At 44.5% G+C, this 27,083-nt stretch overlaps 1 protein-coding gene across 1 annotated transcript; it reads left to right on the top strand.

The window, feature by feature from the left end:
- The first annotated feature begins 11,315 nt into the window (after positions 1–11,315).
- Positions 11,316–25,863, top strand: LOC310834534 (programmed cell death 1 ligand 2-like). The gene is made up of 7 exons (XM_083718015.1): positions 11,316–11,457; positions 17,002–17,070; positions 18,095–18,451; positions 19,215–19,499; positions 19,816–19,959; positions 23,586–23,618; positions 25,456–25,863. Exons 2-7 carry the CDS (start codon positions 17,004–17,006, stop codon positions 25,506–25,508), a joined length of 939 nt encoding a protein of 312 aa, XP_083574141.1. The 5' UTR covers positions 11,316–11,457; positions 17,002–17,003; the 3' UTR covers positions 25,509–25,863.
- Positions 25,864–27,083: the final 1,220 nt, after the last annotated feature.

Genomic DNA, 27,083 nt, shown 5'->3' with positions numbered 1-27,083 from the left:
CCAGGGAGTCTTCTCTTCTCATGTGGCCAAAGTCTTGGAGACTCAGCTTCAGAATCTGTCCTTCCAGTGAGCACTCACGGCTGATTTCCTTAAGAATGGATAGGTTTGATCTTCTTGCAGTCCATGGGACTCTCAAGAGTCTCCTCCAGCACAGTACCCTAGCTACCCATAATTGCTTCTCTCTACTGATCCCTGGTCGGTGGGAACAAGCTGCCAGCAAGATACTAAACAGGGAATTTGGGGTGTGGAAGTTAGGTTCTAGTTCCTTAGACCCTTTAGCTGGGTCAGTCTGGAGCGAGTGCAACATGAAGCGGCAGAAATATACCTTTTTGCCGTGGTGAGCAGGAACCAGCAGAACTTCAGATGTGGCAGTGAATCCGCTATTCCTGCTTCTTATTAGGATTGCTCAGCTTTTACAACCTCTGCTTTACTTGCGCATATAAAAGCAGAACACAGTGGAGGCATACGGGGTCCATCACCAGACAGCATAGTTGCTAAACCAGCATAAGGTTCCTCTTGAGAACACCTGTACTTCCAGGATGCTTCAGCCAACATGCAGCTCTCTCCTCTGTCTCTAAGCCCAGAGACACTCTTTGCAAAAGCAAGTGCTGAATGTGTTTTCAGGGGGTGGGGTGGGGTGGTAGGGAAAACAGAAGAAGGAAGCTCTTGGCTCCATTTAAAAGAAGAAGTTTACATACTCTTATCCAACTGAAACCACTCCATTTGAGGCTGTTATTTCACCAACTCATACAAACTATAGCACTCTGGGTTTCTTTTCTTCTTCTTCTTCTTCTTCTTCTTCTTCTTCTTCTTCTTCTTCTTCTTCTTCTTCTTCTTCTTCCCCAAAGGAGGTTTGATGGATTTGAATTAAACCCGGCCAGCGAAAATGCCCTTCTTTCTTGAGGGTTAAGCAAAAATTCAAGGTAATTATGGTGAGTTTCATGTGCCCAAGGAAGTTGAAAATAAAGAGGGGAACATGTTTTCTCTGCTGCTGCTGTTAGTTCTTGGCGTTCAATATCCCACAACCTAGTTTTTATTATAGCCTTGGCAGATGGTAGGGACATCGATCGCAAAAGTTCCACTGACATCCCGAGTTGCTGTACCTTCTGGTTAAACTGTTGTAGCCCTGGGGAAAGAAAGGGGTCTGACAAAACTTCGCAGAGGATCTTTATCTGATGTAAGGCAGATGTTTAACCAGCATAGAAGAAATCTCACCCAGGCGACAGTCTCTACCTTGTGTTGACCTCCATCTAGACACAAGGCTGCATAGGGCTCCAGGCTAATAGGTGAGCCTTCTCCTCACCCACCTAACTGCTAGGTGGAAGAACAAGAGCCAGAGAGCAAGCTGGAAACAGGCTGGAAGCTGGAGACGCAGAGACAGGCTTGCTCTGTGCTGGATCCAAAACTGTGACTAATGGAGAAGCACAATCTGTTGGGGTGTTAATGCTGTGAGCCCAGGTTGCCCATATGAGTAAATAAAACCATATATCCTAAAGACATCACAGTTTCTGTTGACCTTCAGTCCAAGGTAACCAAAGGAAACCAAACTTGAGAAAGCACTTGAAAACCCCTGGGATTCTCTCACCACTCGGAGATTGGGGTGGCATGTAACAATATAAATGCAATAATATGTTTAAAAATAAAATTTATAAATTCTTGAAATACCGATGATTTAAGGCACTTTTTAAATGTTACTTGATACATAAGCTTTGTAGCAGCTATTTCCGAGTCTCACACCAACCTATGGAACATTTATTCATCATTATAGTGACGTTTGCACTGTTTTTGAGCTTTAGCATCAGAGTGGGTGTTGGAAATGCCTGACAATAGGCTTATATGACAATTGACCTTTTAAAATAAGGTTTCAGCAATTGTTGCTTCTACTTAGCCTGTCAGCACAACCATCCTTCTTGCAAACATGTCCCACAGCCTGATGAGTGAATAAAATAAAAAGTTCTGTTCCTAATGCTAGTTCAAACATATCTCTTTTTTGTGTGACTCTTGGGAAATTTTTGCAAAACCATTTCACTGATAAAGCCGAGAGAGGGCTTATTTTTGGATAACTTTTGGTCAACAGAGGTGGGAACGTGGGTGGAGAATAAAGAATTGGGAGTGTTCTTTCAGTGGGGAAAGAAGCTAAGTGAAAGTTCAAGAGGAAGTTCCATTACCACCTGAAGCAGATGAGATCAGAGGCTTCCAATTGCAGTGTGCAAGGTAGACTGCCTTGTATTAGCTTGTGCAAAGGGCAAGGCATAAAACTGTGCCAGTTTGCATCAATATTTGTGTGAATTGGCTCTGACTTTGCTTTTAAAAAATGCAGTTTGTATTAACCTTTTCCATAAACGGATAGACACATGCACATATATGTAACCTAAAGAAAACACTAGGAAGGCAGAGGGCCTTCTCGGTAGTGGCGCCCACCTGTGGAACGCCCTTCCAGCAGATGTCAAAGCGATAAACAACTACCTGACATTCAGAAGACATCTTAAGGGAAGTATTTAACGTGTGATACTGTATTTTTGGTTTTTATGGAAGCCGCCCAGAGTGGCTGGGGAGGCCCAGCCAGATGGGCGGGGTATAAATAATAAATTATTATTATTATTATTATTATTATTATTATTATTATTATTATTATTATTGGAAAGCATAGGAAAAGAAAAGAAAGGAAAAAATAACCATCAATAACTACCCCATTGAGGAAAGAATTGCAAGAAGCATACATTTTGTGGCTTAGGGCCCTCGTATTTATGGGACCGCCTCTCCTGGTATGCCCTGCAGAGGACCTTAAGGTCCATGAATAATCATAGTTTAGAGGTCCTGGGCCCTAAGGAAGTCAGATCATCTTCCACCAGGGCCTTCTCAGTGATGGCTCCGACCTGGTGGAATGCTCTGTCCCATGAGACCAGGGCCCTGCAGGATTTAACTTCCTTCCGCAGGGCCTGTAAGACAGAGCTATTCTGCCTGGCTTTCAATTTGAACTTAGCCTGATCTTTTATTCCCCTTCCTTCCCCCCCTCCCCTTTTTATGAAGATTCCCAACTCTGGGATCCCACAGCTAATTCCCCCCTGGTCTCCTTGCTGGCCCAAATAGGACTAACTTAGCCAGCTAGCCCTGGTGATCCTCTAATGTTTACTGGATGGATTTCCCCCCTAAATTGATTTTTGAATTCTGAATTTATTGTTATTCACGTTTTAAACTGTATTTTATGCTCTTTTTTGTTGCATCAATTAAGTGTTTTAAATTTGTTGTTAGCCGCCTTGAGCCCGTTTTTTGAACTGGGAAGGGCGGGGTATAAATAAAAACTTATTATTATTATTATTTTGCAACAATGCAATGCCGTGTACATGTCACAGGAGCACTGCTGAGCTGGAGCAACTGATGATATTGAACAGGATCCAACAGAACACCTGTACCATGCTCAAAGTTGTCATGAGCCCCATGGAAACCTTGGCAGGACTGGTGGGAGGGAGAGTATAAAAGTGCTGAGCCTGACACAGGCTGAGTAGTTCATCTGGAGGCATCCCTGCCCCACTGATGCTAGATAATAATAATATGAAGAAGAAGAAGAAGAAGAAGAAGAAGAAGAAGAAGAAGAAGAAGAAGAAGAAGAAGAAGACAGGAGTGTCTGGTGTCAGTGGCGTAGCGTGGGTTGTCAGCACCCGGGGCAAGGCAAGTAATTTGCGCCCCCTAACTCGTGAATTTGCGCCCCCTAACTCGTGGATTTGCGCCCCCTAACCCTAACCCCCAGATGTTGCGCCCGGTGCGGCCGGCCCCCCCTGCACCCCCCACGCTACGCCACTGTCTGGCGTGCTCTGGTCCATGGGGTCACGAAGAATCGGACATGACTAAACGACTAAACAACAACAAATTATAATAATAATAATTTATTATTTATACCCCGCCCATCTGGCTGAGTTTCCCCAGCCACTCTGGGCGGCTCCCAATCAGGTGTTAAAAACAGTACAGCGTTACATATTAAAAGCTGCCCTGAACAGGGCTGCCTTAAGATGTCTTCTGAATGTCAGGTAGTTGTTTATCTCTTTGACATCTGATGGGAGGGACATTCCCACTGAGGTGGGAGACCTGCCTGAAACAGCCCTTGCACTGCCTCCTGCCCATAAGGTTTTGTCACAGCCCTGTCCCAAGTTCTGCTGCTGATCAAGGAGGGGCCAAGAGTCTCCAAGGAACTCTTGCCTAAGAGCAGAAGCCACATACATAGTCTGACAAGCCATAGGTTAGGGAATCCTGATGATCACAGAGTCAGAGGTCCAGAGGAAGCAGCAAGGTAGGGCTAGGAACCACAGGCGTTGTTTCCAGCATCTGACTGCTGCTGATAGTTCTGCTTAGGGAGGCCAGAGCTAACTGGTTCTCACCAGTGTCTTCTCCTCTGCGAAGGCGGATGAGCTGTAGGTGGAGTCATTTCGGCTTCTCCCCCTTCAGGTTGCTGTCCAGCAGGCAAAGCTGATTACTGGCTCATGACAGTTTTCCCTGACAACCAGGGAGGCACCTGAGCCAGAGTCCGCCAGCGAGCTAGCCAGGTAGGCCCAGCGCCCATCTTCAAGGAAATGCCATTGCATGTTCTGGCAAGAGCAGATCCAGGCTACTTTCGAGAGTGCCTGCTTCAGACCTCCTGAAGATCAGGGTACTAATTTACGCAAGGATTCTACCTATAGTCTAGTTGCCTCCCTGCTATAGAAGTTCACTTTGCAACATTTGGAAGAGGATGGAGTCAGTGATTGGAAAACGAAGAAGGGGAAGGGGTCAATGGGTTTGTCTCCTCTCTCTCTCTCTCTCTCTCTCTCTCTCTCTCTCTCTCACACACACACACACACACACACACACACACATATATATATATATATGGGGAGCATTAAGGGCAAGAACAGCAGGGGAGAGATAATGACTTACTGGATTCAAATCTCCTAAATACTGAATTATTGTTTTTACTGCACTGTTTGCAAAACTCAGACTTATATCCACACAGCAGTACCTTTGCCCCCTTGAGAGTCCAGTACTCCTAAATGAGATGGTTCCCAAATCAATGAATGCTGTTATCTCAGGAAAATACTAACTCTAAAGAATTTCCGCTGGCTAGTGGTCGAGATGTGAGCAGGGACTTTCTGACAAAGGTCCATATTGCAAAACCTCTAGAGGATAAGAGTGCTCCCATGAGTCAGCTTCATTCTGTTATGAAACCATTATGTGGGAGTGATTCATAAATGTATCTCAGAGGTGGCAATAAGCATTCAAAGGTTCCTGTCACAAGGGCCACACAAAGTCACCTTCCTCTACATTCACTTTTCCTGATAAAGATTAGCCAGCTGACACAAGCCTTGGGACTGAGAGACTCAGATAAAGATCCTAGATGGGTAAACCGGCATTATGTATAAATATATTTATCTGGCCCATTGAACAGCCAGTGTGGTGTAGTGGTTTAGAGCGGTAGTCTCGTAATCTGGGGAACCGGGTTTGCGTCTCCGCTCCTCCACATGCAGCTGCTGGGTGACCTTGGGCCAGTCACACTTCTCTGAAGTCTCTCAGCCTCACTCACCTCACAGAGTGTTTGTTGTGGGGGAGGAAGGGAAAGGAGAATTGCTTTGAAACTCCTTCAGGTAGTGATAAAGCGGGATATCAAATCCAAACTACTACTACTCCTCCTCCTCCTCCTCCTCCTCCTCTTCTTCTTCTTCTTCTTCTTCTTCTTCTTCTTCTTCTTCTTCTTCTTCTTCTCCTCACCACTGACGGGCTCCCAGTCCCGAGAGCAAAATGCAAATATTAGCATGTTATAGATTAACTTCTGTTGCAGGACTTTTAAGAGCTCTGTATAAAACTTTTATGTCTTCCGCTTAACATCCACACAAAGCACATGTTCACATACCACTTACTGCACTCTCACTGCATGTCCAGTGTCTGGTTCATCTTATTTTGTATCTAAGCATGGTGTGAACTGATTTGCATAGGGTAAAGACTCTAACCACCCCTCCCCCATGTCCCTTGGTATGTAAACAAAAATAAATGAAATGAATTGCTGGTGTGAACAGCTAGCAGGGAAAGAGCTGTGAAATGTATTGAAAAAAGAACACTGTGCTCTTAAGGCAGGGGTGCAAGCACACCTTAACAAAGGTAGGTGCCTGGCCTGCGTTTCTGTGTGCGGAGCAAAGACATTTGCAATCTATGCTCTGCGTGAGCTGCATTGGAATCCTGCTCTGACTGCTTCCTTTGTGACCTTCAGCCTCATCAATCTTGTTGTTGTTTAGTCGTTTAGTCATGTCCGACTCTTTGTGACCCCATGGACCAGAGCACGCCAGGCACTCCTGTCTTCCACTGCCTCCTGCAGTTTGGTCAAACTCATGTTAGTAGCTTCGACGACACTGTCCAACCATCTCGTCCTCTGTCATCCCCTTCTCCTTGTGCCCTCCATCCTTCCCAACATCAGGGTCTTTTCCAGGGAGTCTTCTCTTCTCATGAGTATTGGAGCCTCAGCTTCAGGATCTGTCCTTCCAGCGAGCACTCAGGGCTGATTTCCTTAAGAATGGATAGATTGATCTTCTTGCAGTCCATGGGACTCTCAAGAGTCTCCACCAGCACCGTAATTCAAAAGCATCAATTCTTTGGCAATCAGCCTTCTTTATGGTCCAGCTCTCACTTCCATACATCACTACTGGGAAAACCATAGCTTTAACTATATGGACCTTTGTCGGCAAGGTGATGTCTCTACTTTTTAAGATGCTGTCTAGGTTTGTCCATGGAGTTCTTCCAAGGCCATGAGGTCAATTTGCCAGACACCTTTAGTGACCTGTTGGTGTTTATTGACCAGAGTCTCCTTTTATTCTTAGTGTTTTCCTATAGATTCCCCCTTCCCAATACCTAAATCTTGTACGCTGTTGTTTTCTTGTACAGTATTATCTGTTTAGTGGGACATGGGTGGCGCTGTGGGTAAAACCTCAGCGCCTAGGACTTGCCGATCAAAAGGTCGGTGGTTTGAATCCCCGCGGCGGGGTGCGCTCCCGCCGTTCGGTCTCAGCGCCTGCCAACCTAGCAGTTCGAAAGCACCCCCGGGTGCAAGTAGATAAATAGGGACCGCTTACCAGCAGGAAGGTAAACGGCGTTCCGTGTGCTGCGCTGGCTCGCCAGATGCAGCTTGTCACGCTGGCCACATGACCCGGAAGTGTCTGCGGACAGTGCTGGCTCCCGGCCTATAGAGTGAGATGAGCGCACAACCCTAGAGTCTGGCAAAACTGGCCGGTACAGGCAGGGGTACCTTTACCTTTATTATCTGTTTAATGACTGCCAAATGACTCTTTTGTGTTGACATGATTTTACTTTTGTAATTGGGCTATTTATTTTTAATAGACCTCCCCCGCCGCCTCATAATTTAAATGCAATTATCTTAAAACTTTGACTCTCCAGAACACAAACCTTTTCCTGCCCCATCTCCATCTGTGCAACTACAAAATATCCTAGTTAATGCAGTGAAAAAAGAAATGTTAGAAATGTTTGTATACATGTCGAGTGATTTTTTTTTCATGTGAAAAGAGATTATGTGTGTTGGGGAAAAAGCAAAACATCTCTGGCCTGTGATTTCCCCTCAGGCACATGATTGTGAGATAGCATGTGATTATGTCTATTTCTTAAATGATCTTCTGAGGAAAAGCCAAAGTAAAAACAAAAAGCAGATGTGCAATGAGATAACAGTTGCTCAGATTCCAAGTCAGGAAACAAGCAGGAATGGAGTAACATCTATACATGCAAGTTTGCATGAAGGCAGTAAACAGTTCTTGGTTCTGTGACATCATCACAAAAGATGGATAAAGTAGCATCTTCAGCCACTTACCTCAAGGAAAACGAGTTACTTTAACGATGATGTTGGATCATTAAGTCAAAGTGTAGCCACTCAACTTAGAATTCAGAAATAAAACACGGAGGCAACTTTTGCATAAACTAGCAGACCCTCCAAGTGTCCCTATTTTCCAGGGACAGTCCCAGATTTACAAAAACTGTCCCAGTTTCTGATTTGATCCTGGAATGTCCCACTTTTCCTTAGGTCATCCCTATTTTCATCAGAGAAATGTTGGAGGGTATGGAGTTAGGCTACCTCCCAAGCCGAGGAGATAAGTAACTATGCAACCTTTAGAAGACATCTGAAGGCAGCCCTGTATAGGGAAGTGTTTTTTTTTTTTTTAAGTATTATGTTTTATGTTTTTATATATGTTGGAAGCCTCCCAGAGTGGCTGGGGCAACCCAGTCAGATGGACGGGGTAAAAATAATAAAATGATTCTTATTCTTATTATGGAATAGGGTGCCCCAAGTTTAATCAGAGAAATGTTGGAGGATATGACAGCGTGTTCTCCTTCATGGAGAGCACGTGTTGCAGTGGGGTCTATCAAGACATCCCACTGTTGCTGGGCCGGTGAAGGTAGTTGGCCACTGCTGTGATTGGGCTCCTCTTGTTGTTGGGGAGAAGTTGATGTTGCCATTTTGTGATTGACAGCCAGAACCCTTAAATTCCCTGCACGCATTGTTGAGGATTGATTGCTTGCTATGCCTGTCATGGGATCGTCTGCTTTTGGGGCAGGGGCCCGGTGGGAATTTTGTCCATTTGTCTGATTGGCTGATGCCATTTGGTTTTTGCCTACTACGTAGCAAATCAGCACAACTTGTAAGATTGTGGTTAGGCATTGGTTTTATGAATTGGTTGGTGGAGGGGGTATGGTTGGCTGTGCCTGCCCCTCCAATGCTGCTGCAGCAGGGAATTCTGCTAAAGGAATCCAGGGGCTCGCCATGCTTTTGTCCGAACCCCTGGCAAGGGGCTAGGGCCACGCAAGAGCCCCTGGGGACATTTGGGGAGAGGTGAGGGCATGGTACCCAGCTCCATCTTTCTCCCCAAAATGTTTTCCCTTTCTGACTTTCGCGGGCATGCGAATGTCAGTCTGTCCCCGTGGGGGTCAGATAGTCGCAACCAATGCCTAAGCAACCACTCACAATTTTTGTATTTTAATATGGTTGTGGCCAAAATTATGCCAAAAGCCTTAAACAAAAATTCTGTGTGAATTGTGTTTTATTGGGGTGGCTTGGGGACCTTGACACGCAACTAGGTCAGTAGTGGACAGACACCTTGTTTAATGGGGCTATTCAGAGTGGAAAATCCATGCCCCATTACCTGTTGTTTGCTCCTGTGTTGAGCAGTGGAAGAACAAGGAGCTAGGCCAATCTGAATAGTCTCGCCCTGACATCACACACTCCTTCCCCAGGTGTCTGCTGCAAACATAGAGGAAACACCTGCAAAGATTCGGGCCTTTGCCTGCACAACTGTACATGGCAAGGCTTACGCAGAATGGTTCCAGAATCTGGGGAGGTCTTTGGGTGTACAACTTCTCCTTACAAAGGTGAATGCTGAATCCTCAGGCATTGTGAGAGGAACATGTGATGCTGTGGTGTATCTGCTCTGCACAGGAGCCCTGTCGCTTGCGAAAAATCATTTGTGTCATGAAGATGCATGTAACATAACAAGGTTTTCATTAACATGCTGGATGCTATAAAAAAGGGAAAAAAGGTAAAGGACCCCTGGATGGTTAAGTCCAATCAAAGGTGACTATGGGGTTGTGGCGCTCATCTCGCTTTCAGGCTGAGGGAGCTGGCGTTTGTCCACAGACAGCTTTCCGGGTCATGTTGCTAGCAGGACTAAACCACTTCTGTTGCAATGGAACACCATGACCGAAGCCAGAGAGCATGGAAATGTCGTTTACCTTCCTGCCACAGTGGTACCTATTTATCTACTTTCACTGGCGTGCTTTCGAACTGCTAGGTTGCCAAAATATACTTGGTTAAAAGAGGGGACAACATTTCTTCTCAAAACATTTTTGAGCCCTTGAGAAATCTTTGGGGACTAAAATTATGAAAGCTGAATCATTAAGGATTTGGGCTTTTTGCAAATTTGCCACAGAGAATCCTTTGTGTCCCATTATATTTTCAAATATATGCATGCTACCATGAGACCTAGAACTTTGTTGTTGTTTTTTAAGGTGCAAGAGTCCAAATTTTCAGGACTTTGAAAATCTGTACTTCACAGTCCTTATTTTATGGTATACGAAAAGATGGGTCATTTACGTATCAGTGCACTCTCTAATTTGGGTGTATAATGTGAAAAACTGGATTTATATCAGGAATGTTTGATTCATCATTGTTATTTCTTGTCAGCTGCCTGGATTTCTTGTCAACCGCATAGAGGTTTTATTACAATCAAGCAGTATATAAATTTTGTTAGATAATAATAAATACGTACATTATTGGTGTTTTCTTCATAGATGGACAGAGACAGCAAAGTAGGATGATAAGAGACATGTTACAGTGTCCTCATTACAACATGTTCATGAATCAGGATGTATTTTCTGGTGATATATATATTATTTGTCTGCATATTTGCATCATCATTTGCATTCAGACACTTGAAGAAGGAAGCTCTTGGCTCCATTTAAAAGAAGAAGAGGTTTACATACTCTTATCCAACTAAAACCAGTCCATTTGAGGCTGTTATTTCACCAACTCGTACAAACTATAGCACTCTGGGTTTCTTTTCTTCTTCTTCTTCTTCTTCTTCTTCTTCTTCTTCTTCTTCTTCTTCTTCTTCTTCTTCTTCTTCTTCTTCTTTTCCCTACCACCCCCCCCCCAAAAAAAAAAACATTCAGCACTTGCTTTTGCAAAGAGTCTCTCTGGGCTTGTTGTTGTTTAGCTGTTTAGTCGTGTCCGACTCTTCGTGACCCCATGAACCAAAGCACTCCAAGCACTCCTGTCTTCCACTGCCTCTCGCAGTTTGGTCGGACTCATGTTTGTAGCTTCGAGAACACTGTCCAACCATCTCATCCTCTGTCGTCCCCTTCTCCTTGTGCCCTCCATCTTTCCCAACATCAGGGTCTTTTCCAGGGAGTCTTCTCTTCTCATGAGGTGGCCAAAGTACAGCATAATCAGAGAAGAAAGCACAAAGTTAAGCCATGATCTTTGTCATTCATCACCTAGGAGTGCATATTGGATATTCAGGGTGCTGAAGAGCTGTCAGCTTGCTGTTATTTTCAAACAAAGCAGTGCTCCTGCTGCAGAAAGATGTAGGTCAGATGTGCTGCCATGACCCTTGATTACACAAGGAAGTACAGTATGCAGCTGCTTTGTTTTGCTTTTAGAATGCAGAACAACTGAATACAAAAGTACAACCCGCAACAGTGACAATGAAAGAGAAACCACAAGCACTTCATTTCCCGAAAGAAGGCTGGCATCTATCCAACCACTTTCTTCAGAAAAGCTAGTTATTGGAGTTCAGCATTTTATTCATGAGAGAAGACTCTGGCAATGAAGCATGATACCTTGTTCCTCTCTGGCTGTCTCAAGGCACATACATCAAGGAGGCGCTCTTTTGCCTGGGACAACAAATTCCACTGTGAAGGAGATCGGCCTTAAATCTTGAGGTGAATATAATTCTGATACAGAACATCAGTATTTCTAATATGCTCTAGAACAAATAATTTGTCTGGATTGTCAGGCAGCTCTCTTGGAAAACATGAGATGTGAAGGGAATTGGTGAAGATTAATCATGGCCAAATCTTTAAACAAGGAAAGGAACGTGTGTGTGTGTGTGTGTGTAAATTTTTATGTGTTTATTGACATTATGCAGTGGGCAGAAGCTAGATCAGAATCCACTGGTAGATCTCTAGGTGATTTGCAGTAGATCAGACCCCCAGTTGTCTAACAGCCTCCCACCAATCTAAAGTAGGTATGTGTGTCCATTATACCTTTAAAACACATTATTTCCCTTAAAGAATTATGGGCACTGTAGTTTGTTAAGGGATGGTTGGAATTTTAACTTTGTGAGGGGTAAACTACAGTGCCCAGTATTCTAGGAGGGGGGATGTAGGGTTGCCATATGTCCTCTTTTTCCAGGACATGTCCTCATTTTCAGGAGTAAAATTTCTCTCCTGGTGGATTTTTGGAATTTGCCAAAACGTCCTCATTTTTTTCTTTGGTACTAAAGGGAGCACCTCTTTAGTACCTCTTTTTGGTACTAAAAGAGGACATGTCCTGCGTGTCCTTGGGAATTGTCATTCTGGGAGTGTTAAATTGGACAAGAGCTGATTCAGACATGCATGTTTGGTTATTCTTTTACTTATTTTCAACAGTTGTCTCCTTCTTTCCCATAAAAGAAAAATAAATCAAGGTAGCAAACAACGTGATAGGAAATTAAAACAATGTCGAACAATCAAATGCCAACAATTAGGCTAAAACAACAATAAACTCAAAGTCATATGCTGGAGGGGGAACCTACTCATTAAAAGTAGTGCTGTGATGAGGCTGAAGTTCCTTTCTTGTCGTCAACATCAGAAAGCCCCCATCCCATGACTCACATACTGTGCTTAAGATGGAGGGAGAACAGGGCCTTAGAGAATTATCTCAATAATGAAGCTGAAAGCCAACATGACACACTGGTTAAAGCTTCTGGGCTGAGCCCATAGGTCCATAACAAGGATCCTGCAAGACCAAGCCATTTTCTTCTTCTTTGGCGATCACTCGTAGCCGAGTAAAATAGTCATTCTATAAACACGGTTTTAAAAGTGAGTCAGTAAGTGACTGTGGAGGCCAATTCTGGACCCACACATCCTTCCACCGTGGGGACATAGGTTTCCGGGTGGGAGTTGATCACGTTGAGGGTTGCCAAACGTGCCTTCCTCTTAGCACGCTTCTCTCTTTCGTCCTGAGTTTGAGTATCTTCAAAGTCCATGGCACCTTTGGTAAAGGCTGTTCTCCAATTGGAGCGTTCGCAGGCCAGTGTTTCCCAGTTGTCAGTGTTTATACTACATTTTTTAATATTTGCCTTGAGAGAGTCTTTAAACCTCTTTTGTTGACCACCAGCATTACGCTTTTCATTTTTAAGTTCAGAGTAGAGTAGTTCCTTTGGAATACGCTAATCACGCATCCAAACAACATGACCATGTTGAAGAATCATTGCATCCAAACAACATGACCAGTCCAATGAAGCTGATGTTGAAGAATCATTACTTCATGATGATCTTTGCTTCTTCCAGTACACTGGCATTATAGGGCTATCTAGGTAAACATCTTCTCTCCCACATCCCTCTCCGCCCCCTGCCCCAGGCCTCTTCTTTGCTCTTCAAAATACGGCAACCCTAGAATAGTGTGTACTTACTTAGAATGTGCCTTGAAGTTGGTGTACACAGCCACAACAGAACCCTATGGCGGAGATCAGGAGTAGACTGCGGTGGAAAGGACCTGCGGTTCTGCTACTGATCACAACATTTTGCCCTGAGGTTGTGCCCAGGGCATCTTCATTAATTCCTAATGTATGTCTGCTCTCTCCCGTTGGTAGACTCCAGGGTGGTGGTAAAAAAAACTCCCATTGAAGTCCAAAGAAACCAACGAAGTCCAAAGTCTGCGCCTCCTTCCCAGTTTTTAGACTGTCCCATAACAAATGTTCTTTATCCCACGACAGCTTTACTGTTGTCATGTGTGTGTGTGTGTGTGTGTGTGTGTGTGTGTGTACACGCACACACACGGTACATTTTTAATTGGGTTTTTTATTGTTGTCGGCCATGTTGTCAGCATTGTTTATGGAACGGCAAGGTACAAAGGTGATAAATTAATAAGCTAGCTGTGCAGAACAACACATCCAGGTAAAGCTGCAGACCACTGTCCATGTTAAATGTCCCACCTGGCCAGTTCAAGACTTGCTGCACAGCATGGGCTGTGCGCATGGGAATCTGGTGCCTCACAGCAGCGGCTCAGAAAGGGTAGGGGAAGCAGTGGTCTTCTCCAAGCAGTAGTGGTCCTGTGCTGATGGGCAGGAGTGCCAATTTGGCCCTGTGATCGTGGATGCCCACAGCCATGGTTGCCATGCAGGGTGCATGGCCCTGGCATCAAAATTTGTGGGTGCCCGGCTCCTTCATGGGGGCACCTATGCTGAATGGGATAGGTCAGGGGAGTTGGTGGCAGCAAAGTCAGCAGAACTCCTGGTTGGAGTTCTCCTTTCCTCCTCCTTTCTCCTTTTTACCCTTAAACTCAAAAGTGACAAGTAAGAGTAATGGGCAAAATGCTGAGTGAGATCTATACTGTTTTTGGGTTGTCCCCTCTGTTCCCTGTGGGGAATTTGCATGGAGCATAGGTTGGGCAATTCAAATCAGAGGTGAAGAGGTGAAAAAATGAGTTTCCAATCTTACTTGGCCTGCTCTCTCTCTCTTTATCATTCATGGCAGCATATTTGAGTCAAGGAATGTGTGCTTCTCAGCATGTGCAGAAGCTGCATCTGGGGACGATATGGGGCAGGCTCATGATATAATTAAGGGATGCGGGTGGCGCTGTGGGTTAAACCACAGAGCCTAGGACTCAGAAGGTCAGCGGTTCGAATCCCCGTGACGGGGTGATCTCCCATTGCTCGGTCCCTGCTCCTGCCAACCTAGCAGTTTGAAAGCACGTCAAAGTGCAAGTAGATAAATAGGTACCGCTCCGGCGGGAAGGTAAACGGCGTTTCCGTGCGCTGCTCTGGTTCGCCAGAAGCGGCTTAGTCATGCTGGCCACATGACCCGGAAGCTGTACGCCAGCTCCCTTGGCCAGTAAAGTGAGATGAGTGCCACAACCCCAGAGTCGGTCACGACTGGACCTAATGGTCAGGGGTCCCTTTACCTCTTTAAGGAAGGTGGAAGCTACTGCCAGTGCCATTCTTACTGGTAGCACCTTTATCATGCTAACTATTGAAAATGAGCGTAGCTCAGTCCTGCATTTCCTTGCTTTTCAGCACAAGGTAGCCTGATCAGGACGTACTCTGAAGATCCTACCTCAGATGGCAAATATCGGGTGTAGCATTAAGGTGGAAAATGTAAAATAGATCTCATCCTTTGGCCCCGAATATTGGTGCGCCTTGCAGTGGTGGTGAGGGTTCAGCCTCCAAATTGGATTCTTTGCATCTCCCCTGTCCGAGACCACACCACTGTTGTTGGTTCTTGGCTCAAAACCAATATCAAAATGCATTTTAAAATGTATATTTTGAGAGAGAAATGTTTCAAAAAAAAAAAAGACCGTATTTTCCCGTGTATAAAACGATGGGTTTTTTTGCTAAAAAAAATAGTCAAAAATTGGGAGTCGTCTTATACACGGATGGTGAATGCACAAGGGTTCGAATTCTGGCTCTTGAAATACGGCAACCCTAACTATTTTAAAATGTTGATTTCTTAATTTGGGGTTCCAAAAAATTAGGGGTCGTCTTATACATGGGAAGAGTGTCTTATATATGGAAAAATACAATATATAGAAAGTTAAGTTTAAAGTACAGTAATACCTCAGCAAACATCCATTCTAGTGAATGTCCGCGGCAAACTCGGAAGTACTAGAACGGGTTACTTCCGGTTTTGCCGCTCACGCATGCACAGAAGCACTACATTACGCTTTGCACATGTGCAGAAGCTTAAACCACTCCATGCGCAGACATGGCGCTTTGCCCTGCATTCTTTTCGGCTAGCGGCTGGGGCTCCAAAATGGATCCCGACCGCAAAACGAGGTACGATTGTACATATTTAAGTGTGGTTTTTGTGAGAGAGAGATCACACACACACAAACAAACACATGCTGATTAATGTGGCTATGGGATGAGACAGACTTACGACTAAAGACATATGCAAATGATATGGATGAAAAATAGGCTGATTCATCCATTCCTGGTTGTCAGACCCTATACTAGCTGACATCTCCAGTTGTAATGCAGCTGGATCAGTTCCTGTTGGTTAGAACATTTCTTCTTGGAAGGCTGCATGAAGCATACAAACCGATGCCGTCTTGGAGTTAGCCAGGTATGTGTTCATGGAGCTTTGCGGGGGGGGGAGCGAGAGTCTAGCAACTTTGGCACCTTATTACTTAAATTGCAAATTTTATGAAACAATGACCTCTTCTCTTTCCATGGTTCATTTTACCTGTCATGCATCCCTGCATATTTTACTATAACCATTCAAATCAGCTTTTACATCCATCAAAAATTATTTGCTCTGTTGAATTTATCTCAATGCTGCCAGTATTTTCAGCTGTATACAGTTATTTTCCATATATTCAATAAATGTTTTCCACTCTTCTTTATATGTATGTTCTTCTTGCTCTCTTATTCTATATGATAAATCTGCAAGTTGTGCATATTCTGTCAATTTAAGCTGCCAATCTTTAGTTTGGACCTCACTCACTTTCCATTTTGGGGCTAACAAAATATGGGCCGCAGTTGTTGCATACATAAATAATTTTCTCTGACACCTAGGAATTTCAGTCTGGGTTATCCCCAACTAAAAGGACTCTGTTTTGGGGAGCAAAGTAATTTTAAACATTTTTTTCAATTCATTATAAATCATTTCCCAATGCACTTTTACCTTTTTACATGTCTACCACATGAGAAAAAACATGTCCTCCATTTCTTTACACTTCCAACACATCAATCTTAGCCAATCTACTCGGAGTTAAGTACCATCTATTAATCATTTTTAGGTCATTCTCTTTCAGTGAATAACATGCAGTAAATTTCAGGTCGCTTTTCCAGAGTTTCTCCTAGAGGTTGAGCTCTATATTGTGTCCTATATCTATTGCCCAGTGTGTCATTGAAGCTTTAACCAGCTCATCTTTTGTTTCCCATTCTAGTAGAAAGTTATACATTTTAGACAAAGGTTTATCCATATTTTGTAAAATTTCTTTTTCAAATTGTGAGCCATGTGTATTGTGTTTCTTACCCACCCGGAAGGGGTTACAGCAAAGCCGTGAGGCAATTTAAAATCAGATAAAACTAATACTTAATACATCATCGAAAGTACAGTTTAAAACAGAGAATAAGGTCAGGTTCAAAACATGTATCCCAGCTGTCGAATTCTCTTCTTTTAGGGGTATATTACTGAATCATAAAGACATGCATTCTTTGGCAGAGCAGTTGTTTATATGCCACAATGTAGGATGTTTATCATGTCAACATTGCCTTTCAGATATGTCTAGGCAAATGTCCAAACTGCTGCCAGTTGTGCTACTGGAAATCCAGCTTCATATGATTGCAGGTGAGAGCTTTCATTTGGGCAGGTTTACAATGAAATCCTCAAAGAGTTGTACATTTCCCTTTGGATTTGAAGTCTAAGAGCTTCAGAGCTACCTGGAAGGGTTGGGCGGGTCACACGTTCCTGAGTGCCAGGGTCAGAAAAAGTCTACCATTAACGAATATTCAGCCATTGTGGATGGTGGATTGCAATTCTTGGCTGCTAGGCACTTTCCTTGCACCTTTGCAGTCCTCAGGAAATATTCCTGAGCCCTGAGATGCTCTTACTCAGGTCTCCGTCAGTTTGGTGTCCCAAATGGGTTGTCTCTTTGGTCTGTAGTAACAGCAATGGAATGTGTCCTCATGGTGCCCAGGACATGCACGTGAGCCCAGCCTTGCAGAGTGGTTCAGGGAAGGTAGTGTGAGAAGGACCCCTGGGCTAGACAATCGTCCAACTAGGAGTGCCAATGTAAATTAAATTTTTGGAGGGCCCACTTGAGCCCTGCCCTGCAAAATCGATCACATGGCACGGCATGTCGCACATCTGTTGAATGACAATACCCATCATCTTTTGGGGGGAGGGCAGGCGAATGGTTGGCTCCTATGCGTCCAACAAAGAAAGAAGATGTCTACAATCTTCTCCCGTCTCTCTATAAGCATCCTGAATGTGTTAAATGCATAGTTACTGAATATGCATGAAATTGGTCTTATGGGAGTTTGAAGTTTGATCCTGGTTGTGTGAAAATTTACTCAAATACTTTCTTTAAAAATGGCAGCAAATCATGGCATGTTTTCACAGAAACTCATTTAAAGGGCCCAATTCTGCATTTCCTTTTCACTGTAGTGTGGTGACATTGGCATGGAAAGGGGCTACCCTATTTGATTCCTCCATGTAGGAAGCAGTCATGTCAGTAAGTTGTGAACAAGAAGAAGACATGCCAACCAGAAGTCCACACACTGTTGATATCAGACTCACTGGACTTCTTCTGTTCCACATAAATCCTGGTGCTTGCATGATAAGATACTCATGCTTTCTTTCAACCTCTCAGCTTTATTCACAGTCAAAGTTCTTCAGCCACGTTACACTGTGGAGTACGGGAGTGATGTGATTATGGGATGTCGCTTTCCAGTCCATTCCCCATTAAATTTGATGGGACTAAGTGTTTCGTGGCAAAGAAAGCTGTCACTGGGGGACAAAGAAGTCTACAAGCTCACCAATGGCCAAGAAGACCTCACCCATCAGGATTCTGATTATCATGGGAGAGCGTCATTGTCACGTGAGGAGTTAGGCAAAGGACTTTCTTTGTTGTCTATCACCAACATAAAGCTCACAGATGCAGGAGATTACATCTGTGTTGTTAAATACGAGGGAGCAGACTACAAGTACATTACTTTGGAAGTTGAAGGTTGGTAGCTGCATAACTTACAATATATATATTGTAATACTGTATTATTGCACCCAAGCAGTGAGAATCTAAGAGAATGATTTGCAGCCTTAGTTTCCTCTGGAGGCAAGAATGCTGAACACAGGGTGTCATTTTAATCCTTTGTTTTTTAAGAAAGGAACTGATTAACACTTTCCACAGCTTTGAACCCACAGAAAAGGGCTCTTATGTGTATACAGCTGTATGCAATGGTGGTTGTTCCACTAGATCTACATCTTTCCTGTCTTTTAAAAAAAGTTAATTATACTTCTTTCCTAGCTTTAAAAAAAAAGTTATTTGCAGTTATTTATGTGAGAATTTGGAGAAGAAAAAAGAGTGGCTTCTGCATGTGCTGCAACTTTCAACATGTGTGTGTTATTGGAATTGTAGGGTTAGTACTGTATGTGTCTCTAGGTTTGAGAGAAGTATGCAGAGTTTGCATTCCTGTTTCCCTTCAGGAAAACTAACCCCTTGCTAACCTCCTGGCCCAGGCAGGATAAGCAAAGTAGAAAGCCTTGGCTTCTTGCTGTGCCTGAACTAAATCTCCTGGTTTGTTTCTTCCAACGTATTTTAAAGATGTGCACATTAAATGCAAGATGTATGCAATGTCCCTTCTTGCTTAGTTCAAAGCATGGGTCTTCTCTTATATGATGGTTGTGTAAATCAACCAAAAGGAAGAGAAACGGGAAAAGTGCCACCAAAATACTGCAAAGCGCTCTGTGATACTGTCCTCCACTTCTTGCAGCACCCTACAAAAGAATCAATCTACAGGAAAGAAGAGAGGAAGAAGACTTGTTTTTAGCTTGCCATTCAGAAGGGTACCCTCTGGCTGAAGTTTCTTGGCACTATGAGAGGGATCTGAATGCCAGCATACATGCAAACACTACATATGAAATGACAAGGGATGGACTTTTCAACATAACCAGCATCCTGAGAGTCAAACCAAGCGCTCCTGGAAACTACAGCTGTGCATTCTGGAATCAGGAACTGAATCAGGAGACATCAGCCCACATATCAGTGGTTTTGCAAGGTAAAAACTTGTGTGGTTTCACATTAATCTGTAGCACGCCCCTACAATCAGCTGGTCCCAAGGGTGAGTTAAATACCAATATGCACTATCACCAAGATGTACCAATGGATGCTCTTGGTAGCATCACAGCACCTGGTGATTTTTGTAGCGTTAGCTCACTGTCCGTACAAGAAACAGCTTCAATTGCAGGGAGAATTATGAAAACGGATTTTTTTAAAAATTCCTAATTAATTATATCCTGCTTCTTTGATCAAACTGGGCAATGTATCAGATTGTGTTTGGGATAATATACATATTTTAATTTTCCTGTTTACAGATAAAACAACTCCAGCACATAACAGGGGGAAATCTCCCCTCTCATTCATCCTACCAATTTGTCTGCTGGCATTATTTTTACTAATAGCAATTGCCATTAAAGTCCAAAGGAGGAAATCAAGCACAAAGCTGAGTACCCGAAAAGGTGAGAGACTATGGCAAGACTCGGGCTCTTGCGGTTATTTCTGTATGTGTGGGGTTTGCTATATATTTTATAATCTACTGGAAGCCGCTTTGGAGATATCTCAATCAAAAGGTGGAGTATAAATCATCAAAGCTAATGAACAATTAACTTTGGTCATATAGACGCTGAAATTAAATGTGTCTAGTCTGTTTATGAATTAGGGGAGCACCACCCAATTTGGGGGTTGTCCAGACTTCCACTTGTCCCTTTGCCTAGAAAGTATAGGTCCAAGTGATTTTGCCTTTGCCTCGCAGATTTCCCTAGGAAAACCCACTCTTTACTGCTGAATCGGAACAAACAGCATTCTGTAGAAAACCCATTGCCATTGGTTCCATATTCAGCAAAGAGCTGGTTTCTCTGGCAGGAAGCAGTAGGACACACAGAAGTGTGGGCCAGCCCTTGTTTGCTTCTGGTTGTTAGAGTTGTACAACGAAACTCCCAGATCTGGACTCTTGTGCAGAAATGAATTTTATTTATCACAAGAAATGAGTTTTAAAGCTTTACTGTGGGGGTGGGGTGGGGGAGTCCTAAATATTTAAACGTTGCAAAACAACTAAAAAAAAAAAAAGATACATTGCAAAACCCAGCAACGGCTCAGCTCCATAGAGTATTTCTCCCTCTGGTCCCAGAGAGAACTTAATCAAAATGCATCTGTCTCCTTTCTCTGCCTGCTGACATCTCTCTGTGTCTGTGTCTCTCTGTGTTGCAAGCAGACACATTTGCATGTAAAGACTCAGAAGTCAGATCTCCTGTTGAGTCATGGTGCAGTCCCAGGACTGCCTACAATACCCAGCAGAAAAACACCAGGGCAAGAGGCAAGGGGGTGGCAAAGCTGGCAGTGTAAAGAGACAAGCAGAGACCATCAGGTGTTCCCACTGGGGTACTTGTATTGTGTCGTCCTCCATTCTCCCTTTCTACCTAAGCAGCAGCAATGGGATTGACTAGAGCAGGGCTCGGCAAAGTTTTTGTGACTTGGGCCGGTTCACAGTCCCGCAGACGTGCCAGGGGGCCGGGAGTGCGCATGCACTCATGCGCAAATGCTGTTTCCGGCACTCCTTCTGGCATGGGGGTGTGCTGGCCAGCATCGCGGAAGGCGGTCCCCGCTCTACTGCACACTGGTTTAGCGCATAGCTGTCAACTTACAGATTTGAAAATAGGGGACCAGCAGCCTCGAAAATAAGGGAGCAGCAGCCTCGAAAATAAGGGAGCAGCAGCCAAAATAAGGGATTTTGCTTAGCTCACGAGTTCCATCAGCCCTTCCCCCCACCCCCGAGAGGGAGGGAGAGAGACTCTCGCGCACGCCGCACGCGAGCCCGGCATGAGGTGGTTGCGGTGCCGCGGCGGTCGCTAAAGTGCCGCCCTTTTGCATCCCTCCCCATCCCCTCATCTTCCTCCTCCCTCAGGCCGCCTCCTCAGCCGCTGCCACCTCCGGCTTCCCCTGGCAGCGCGGCAGACGTCTCGCAGGAGAGGGGCTGCCTGCCCACCAACCGCCACCCGTCTCCTCACGTCACGCCCCTCAGGGGGAAAAGGGAGAGACGGAGATGCAGCAGCTCATGTGCGCGCTGTCTCGAGGCGGAGGACCTAGAGCCGCTGCTTCCCTCCTGAGCCGGGCGAGCATGAAAACTGGGAAATTTAAGGGACATCATCTGTCCGGGACAGCAGCAAGACACAGCGATGGGATAAGGGAGTTTCCCGCCAAATAAGGGACAGTTGACAGCTATGGTTTAGCGTGGCACACGGGAGCCGACTGAGTGGGTGGGTGGGGGTCCCCAAGCAGACAGCGGGGGTCCATGGGCTGGTTAGACAATCCCCATGGGCCGCTTATGGCCCATGGGCCTTAGGTTGTTACCCCTGGACTAGAGGTTGGGTCAGTGTTTCTTTCCAGCAGGCCGCCAGCTCAGTGCCGGATTTGCGTATAAGCTAAACAAGCTACAGCTTAGGGCCCCACTCTCTTGGGGGCCCCAAAAAAATTTAAAGGGGGGAAAAACTGGGTGTGCATTTCCAAAATATAAGATAAAAAACAAATAAAATAAAACCTACATACAGCAACAGTGTTTTCTGTTGTATAGGCTCCTATGATGTAAGTTATGGGCCCCGCCTGCTAGCCTGCTCCCTAATATATCACTGGTTTGTTCATTTCTATATACAGGGTGCCTACATTCTGCATGGACTGGTTGCATGGCAACATGCGCAAATGGCTTTAAATACCTATGAGGTCCATAAATTACCATATAGCATATATTCAACACAAAAAGCAGCAACAATTTGTTGTTGACAAAGGACAGCTGGCTATATAAAGGGCCCCATTACCTTCAGTAGCTTAGGGCCTCATCAAACCTTAATCTTGCCCTGCACCAACTACTGTATTCTAACCCTCGCTAGCCGATGGATCTGTTGGTAAGGGTTGCCCAAGAAGAAATAAACAAAGCAACTTGATAATGGCTATTTCCAGACTCTTGGCTTTCAATGGAACTTCATAGCCACAACTGGTTTTAGGATCTCCTTCTCCTCCTCCCCTGCCTTCTCCTTCTGTGCGATAGTACTTGGAGTGTTAATAAAACCGAAAGTGTTTTGGGGCATTTCCACATTTCTCTAGGAATAGATAACAGGAAATATCTAAGAACAGCTACTTCCTATTGTGGGGATTTACAGCTTCACTGATGTTTTAGCATGATGATAGATTTGCTAGCGTATGGTTACCAGACGTCCCCATTTCCCGGGGACAGTCCCCGGATTTAAAAATCTGTCCCCGGACAAAATCCGTCCCCAGAATGTCCCCGGATTTCACTTAATGTTCCCTGATTTATATTTTAAGTGTTGTAGATTTATTAGTAGGGAATGAATGTTGCGTGGTTGGTTCAACGGCACAAGACACTTCATATGGGGACTTCCGGCAAGGCAAAATGGCGGGTGCCACAGCAGTGAGCAGCTCCTGAAGGCAACCAGAGCCAACTGCGCTACCAGGCTGGCTCTGGGCTGCTGAGGCTGCCGCTGCCGCCACCACTGCCAAGGGGAAACTGGGGACGCCTGGCACTTCAACTGGGGGAACCGCTGACACCACCCCATGACCCAAATTGAGCCTGGAGCAAGAGCACCTGGCCGACTTTCCATCTATGCTCTAGGGCCAGGAAAACTCTGGAGAAGGGAGAAGGAGGAGAGGAGAAGGAGAAGGAAGAGAGAGAAAGGGGAAGGAGAAAAAAGAGGGGAGCCCTGACCTTGCAGTGCCACTGCCGCTGAGGAGGAGAGGTAGGAGAGCACTGGGAGGGCAAGGACATGTGGCTGAGCCCAGGCCCAACCCGAGCCTACTCCATGGCGGCTAGTGCTCCAAGAGAGAAGCCCAGAGGAAGGCCACGCAACAGAGGAGACCACAGAAGAGAAGATATTACTTCTTTTTTAAAAAATAATAATAACTCCCCCCCCCCCTTTTCAAAAAAAAAAAGTGTCCCCAAATTCTTTGAAAAAAATCTGGTAACCTTAGCTAGCGTTGCTTGCAAAATGCCAAGCTCGGAAGCTCTCTTTGTATAATCTTGCATGTTTCTAGGTAAACACCTACCAACATTTTGTTCGCTTTTCATATTTCTTCCCAGGAAAACGAAGAAAATTCCGGCAGTTTTTAAAGAGTATGTAATTTTGATATAATTCTCTGGTATATTTTTAAAAAAATAAAATTTAAAAACCACACCTGCAGCTTTAAGCAAATCTCCAGTGAACTTTACGGCTAAGCGGAGATTTGAATCTCACTCAAACCAGTCAATATCCAGTATGCTTCCACTGCACCACACTGAATCTTACTGGAAGGAAAAGGTCTGTGTTAGTTTGTGTGTTGTGCACCTGTATATGCTTATTTGTAAATAACTGTGGAGCTCCAAGTTTGGGTTTCAAATTGGATTTGGGTCCACAAATTAGGCGATGCCCAGATGTATCCTACCTACGGTTTCTCCTCACACATGGACCATGAATATGCATAAGGTAAAATGAAACTCAAGCTGTGTACATGTGGATTTGTGTGCTATTTCTCCCTTTTTGGGGCAGAATGATTACACAAATCATATGAAACCCACATCTCATGTTACAAGATCTCTCCACACCTTCATGTTGTATATCCCACCACCACCAAAATATGTTTGGTTGCGGAGGGCGGGACCCTTTTTTGTGGCAGAACCCAAGTTGTGTAATTCACTCCCTCAGGAGGTGAGACTAGCTCCATCCCTGATGGTGTTGAGCCAGGCTAATGTTCTTATTCCACACGGCTTCTAATGGTTGTTAAAAGAAGATGGAAGGTTTTCAACTCTGCTCCTTTTCCATTCGAGTTTTAATTTTTATTTCACCACTTTGTGGTTGTTGTTGTTTTGAAAAAATGCGAACCACTTTGAGAGGCAAAAAAGTTGTATAAACAAAAGAAGGGGTCTTTTCTAGTAAGTGTGTGAATTGGCCCTAGTTATTCTTATGAACTGAAGTGCTTGACTGAGATATGCCTTCCCACAATCTCAATTGCCCACTCAGAGGTGAATTTGCCTCCTAAATTGGCCGTAGGATGGGCCAGATTGGTATCGCCATCTGGCCCATCCTAATGTTGTTTAGCTGCTTCTCTGTTTATAAAAGTATTTACATACTGGCCAGTTCATACAACAACAACAACAACAACAACAACAACAACATTTATTATTTATACCCCGCCCATCTAGCCAGCCACTCTGGGAGGCTTCCAGTAGAGTATTAAAATACAATGATTCAACAAATATTAAAAGCTTCCTTAAACAGTGCTGCCTTCAGATGTCTTCTAAAAGTCAGATTATTTCCTTGACATCTTATTTCCTTGACATCTTATTTCCTTGACATCTGATAGGAGGGTGTTCCGCAGGGCGGGTGCCACTACCGAGAAGGCCCTCTGCCTGGTTCCCTGTAGCTTTGCTTCTCGCAGTGAGGGAACCGCCAGAAGACCCTCGGCTGGACCTCCATGTATAGCAAAGTGTTGCATAATATATCTATGGTGATGTTATTGCTTCTGAAATCCATGGCATTGTTTCCATCCAAACTATCAATCTGTTCAGTCCACTCACCTTCTCAAGGGAGAAAGGAAAGGCATAGTAGATTTACTTCAAGGACTGAAAGTGTGTGTTCAAATCGGTGATTAAGTTTGTGAAAAGGAATCATAATTCTCATCTCTCTTCACTATTTAAGCTTCTCTCAGAACAGTTCCCACCCCCACCCCCGCTATTTCCTGTGTCAAACCTGAAAACTACAGATGTGACTAGAAATTACTCACGGTCCATCAATCTGAGAAACTGGGGGTTCTCCCTGTGTCAGTTTCTGAATCATGAAGTGTCATATGTACCAAACACAAAGATGGAAACCTTGAATTTGGGGGACTCTGAAACATCTGGTTAAAGAAAAGGAGACAAAGGCTTTTCCCGTTTATCACTTGTCTAAAGTTCTTTGTCTTTCTGCTATTCCAAGGAGATTTGGATCTTCAAACCAAGGATCTTACTGAGGTGACTGTTACAGACTGAAGAGATAAAATGAAGATGGGAAACTGTTCTTCTGAGCTGCCTGCAATTTTGCACTTTCCACTTAATTCCGCTTTTAGAAATGTATGAGGAAGCAATGGTGCTTCAGAGGTAAATAGGGCTGACACTTCTGGTTTTTGTCAGCGCTGCAGCATGTGAATTGCTGATCGTCTTTCTAAAACTACAGAAAATTGTGTTGCTGGTCAGCACTTCAAGGGGTTATCTGAGTACATCACATACATTCTGTGACTTTTGTGTACCATTTCTCTGAATCTCCCTGCCCTTAATTTCCTCGAAATGTATGTGTACATGCATAGATATGTACATCAATTTATGCATTAAACGTCCGTTGTTATAATAGCTGAGTTAACTTCTCTTTTCCTCGAAGGGAAGAGCAAAGCAGCTGCATGGGGGCACTTAAGATTCAACCATATCTCATCTTATCAAACCGAGATTGTGACCACCCAAATGCAGCCAGTGCAACTTGCAGCTGAAAAACATGATGAGTGGAGTCACATGATGCATTATTATTTTTTGCTGGACTGAACAGATGGGGGGAGACTAACATCGCAATCTTGTACAGTCAAACCTCAGGCTACAGACGCTTCAGGTTGCGTTTTTCAGGTTACGGACCGCCAAAACCTGGTAGTACTGGAACGGGTTACTTCTGGGTTTTGGCAGTCGCACATGCGCAGAAGCGCTGAATCGCAACCCACGTGTGTGCAGATGCGGTGCTGCGGGTTGCGAATGTTGCGGGTTGTGAGCATGCATCCCGCACGGATCACGTTTGCAACCGGAGCATCCACTGTACATGTTTACTCAGAAGTAAGAGAAGACTCCCTGGAAAAGGCCCTGATGTTGGGAAAGATGGAGGGCACAAGGAGAAGGGGACGACAGAGGACGAGATGTTTGGAAAGTGTTCTCAAAGCTACCAGCATGAGTTTGACCAGACTGCGGGAGGCAGTGAAAGACAGGAGGACCTGGCGTGCTCTGGTCCATGGGGTCACGAAGAGTTGGACACGACTAAACAACAACAAAAAGAGCCACTGGGTTGTATTCAACGTAGCACTAGGTTCTGATAGTACAAGGATTTCTGCTTATGCAGAACTCCTCCACCCCGCTCCCACTAGACCTCCTCAAATTGGTTTGAGGGGTTTCCAGTCGTCCCCCCAGCAGATTTGGGGAGGGTACACAGAGTATGCATGGGGAAGAGAGGAAGTCCCATTGTGCTGGAGGGAATCATTGTGCTAACAGTTGGCAAAATATTGCCTATTGTGTACAGGACTGGAGCCTAAGGCTGGGCGATATCTGGTTTTCAACATTGTTATATATCACCAGCTAAGCATTGTGATATACCAATATATCAGGTGTCTGAAATAAAGTTTTTCCTTGTATCATGATTTTTGCCGGCGCCTTCTCTTGTGATTCGCTGCCCCCCTGCATGATTCAGGAGAGAGCTGAGCTAGCAGAGTTAACAGGGGCTGCAGGAATAGAGAGAAGCATTGGCTGGCTTCACGGTTTTCCCCACACTGTGATTTTTGCACAGTAGATACACACACACCACGATTCGCGATATAT

Source organism: Podarcis gaigeae, assembly GCF_964106915.1.
Source record: "Podarcis gaigeae genome assembly, chromosome: 17".
In the NCBI taxonomy this organism is placed as follows: Eukaryota; Metazoa; Chordata; class Lepidosauria; order Squamata; family Lacertidae; genus Podarcis; species Podarcis gaigeae.
Note: the sequence above shows the minus strand (reverse complement) of the source record. Positions and strands in the feature narration are given on the sequence as shown.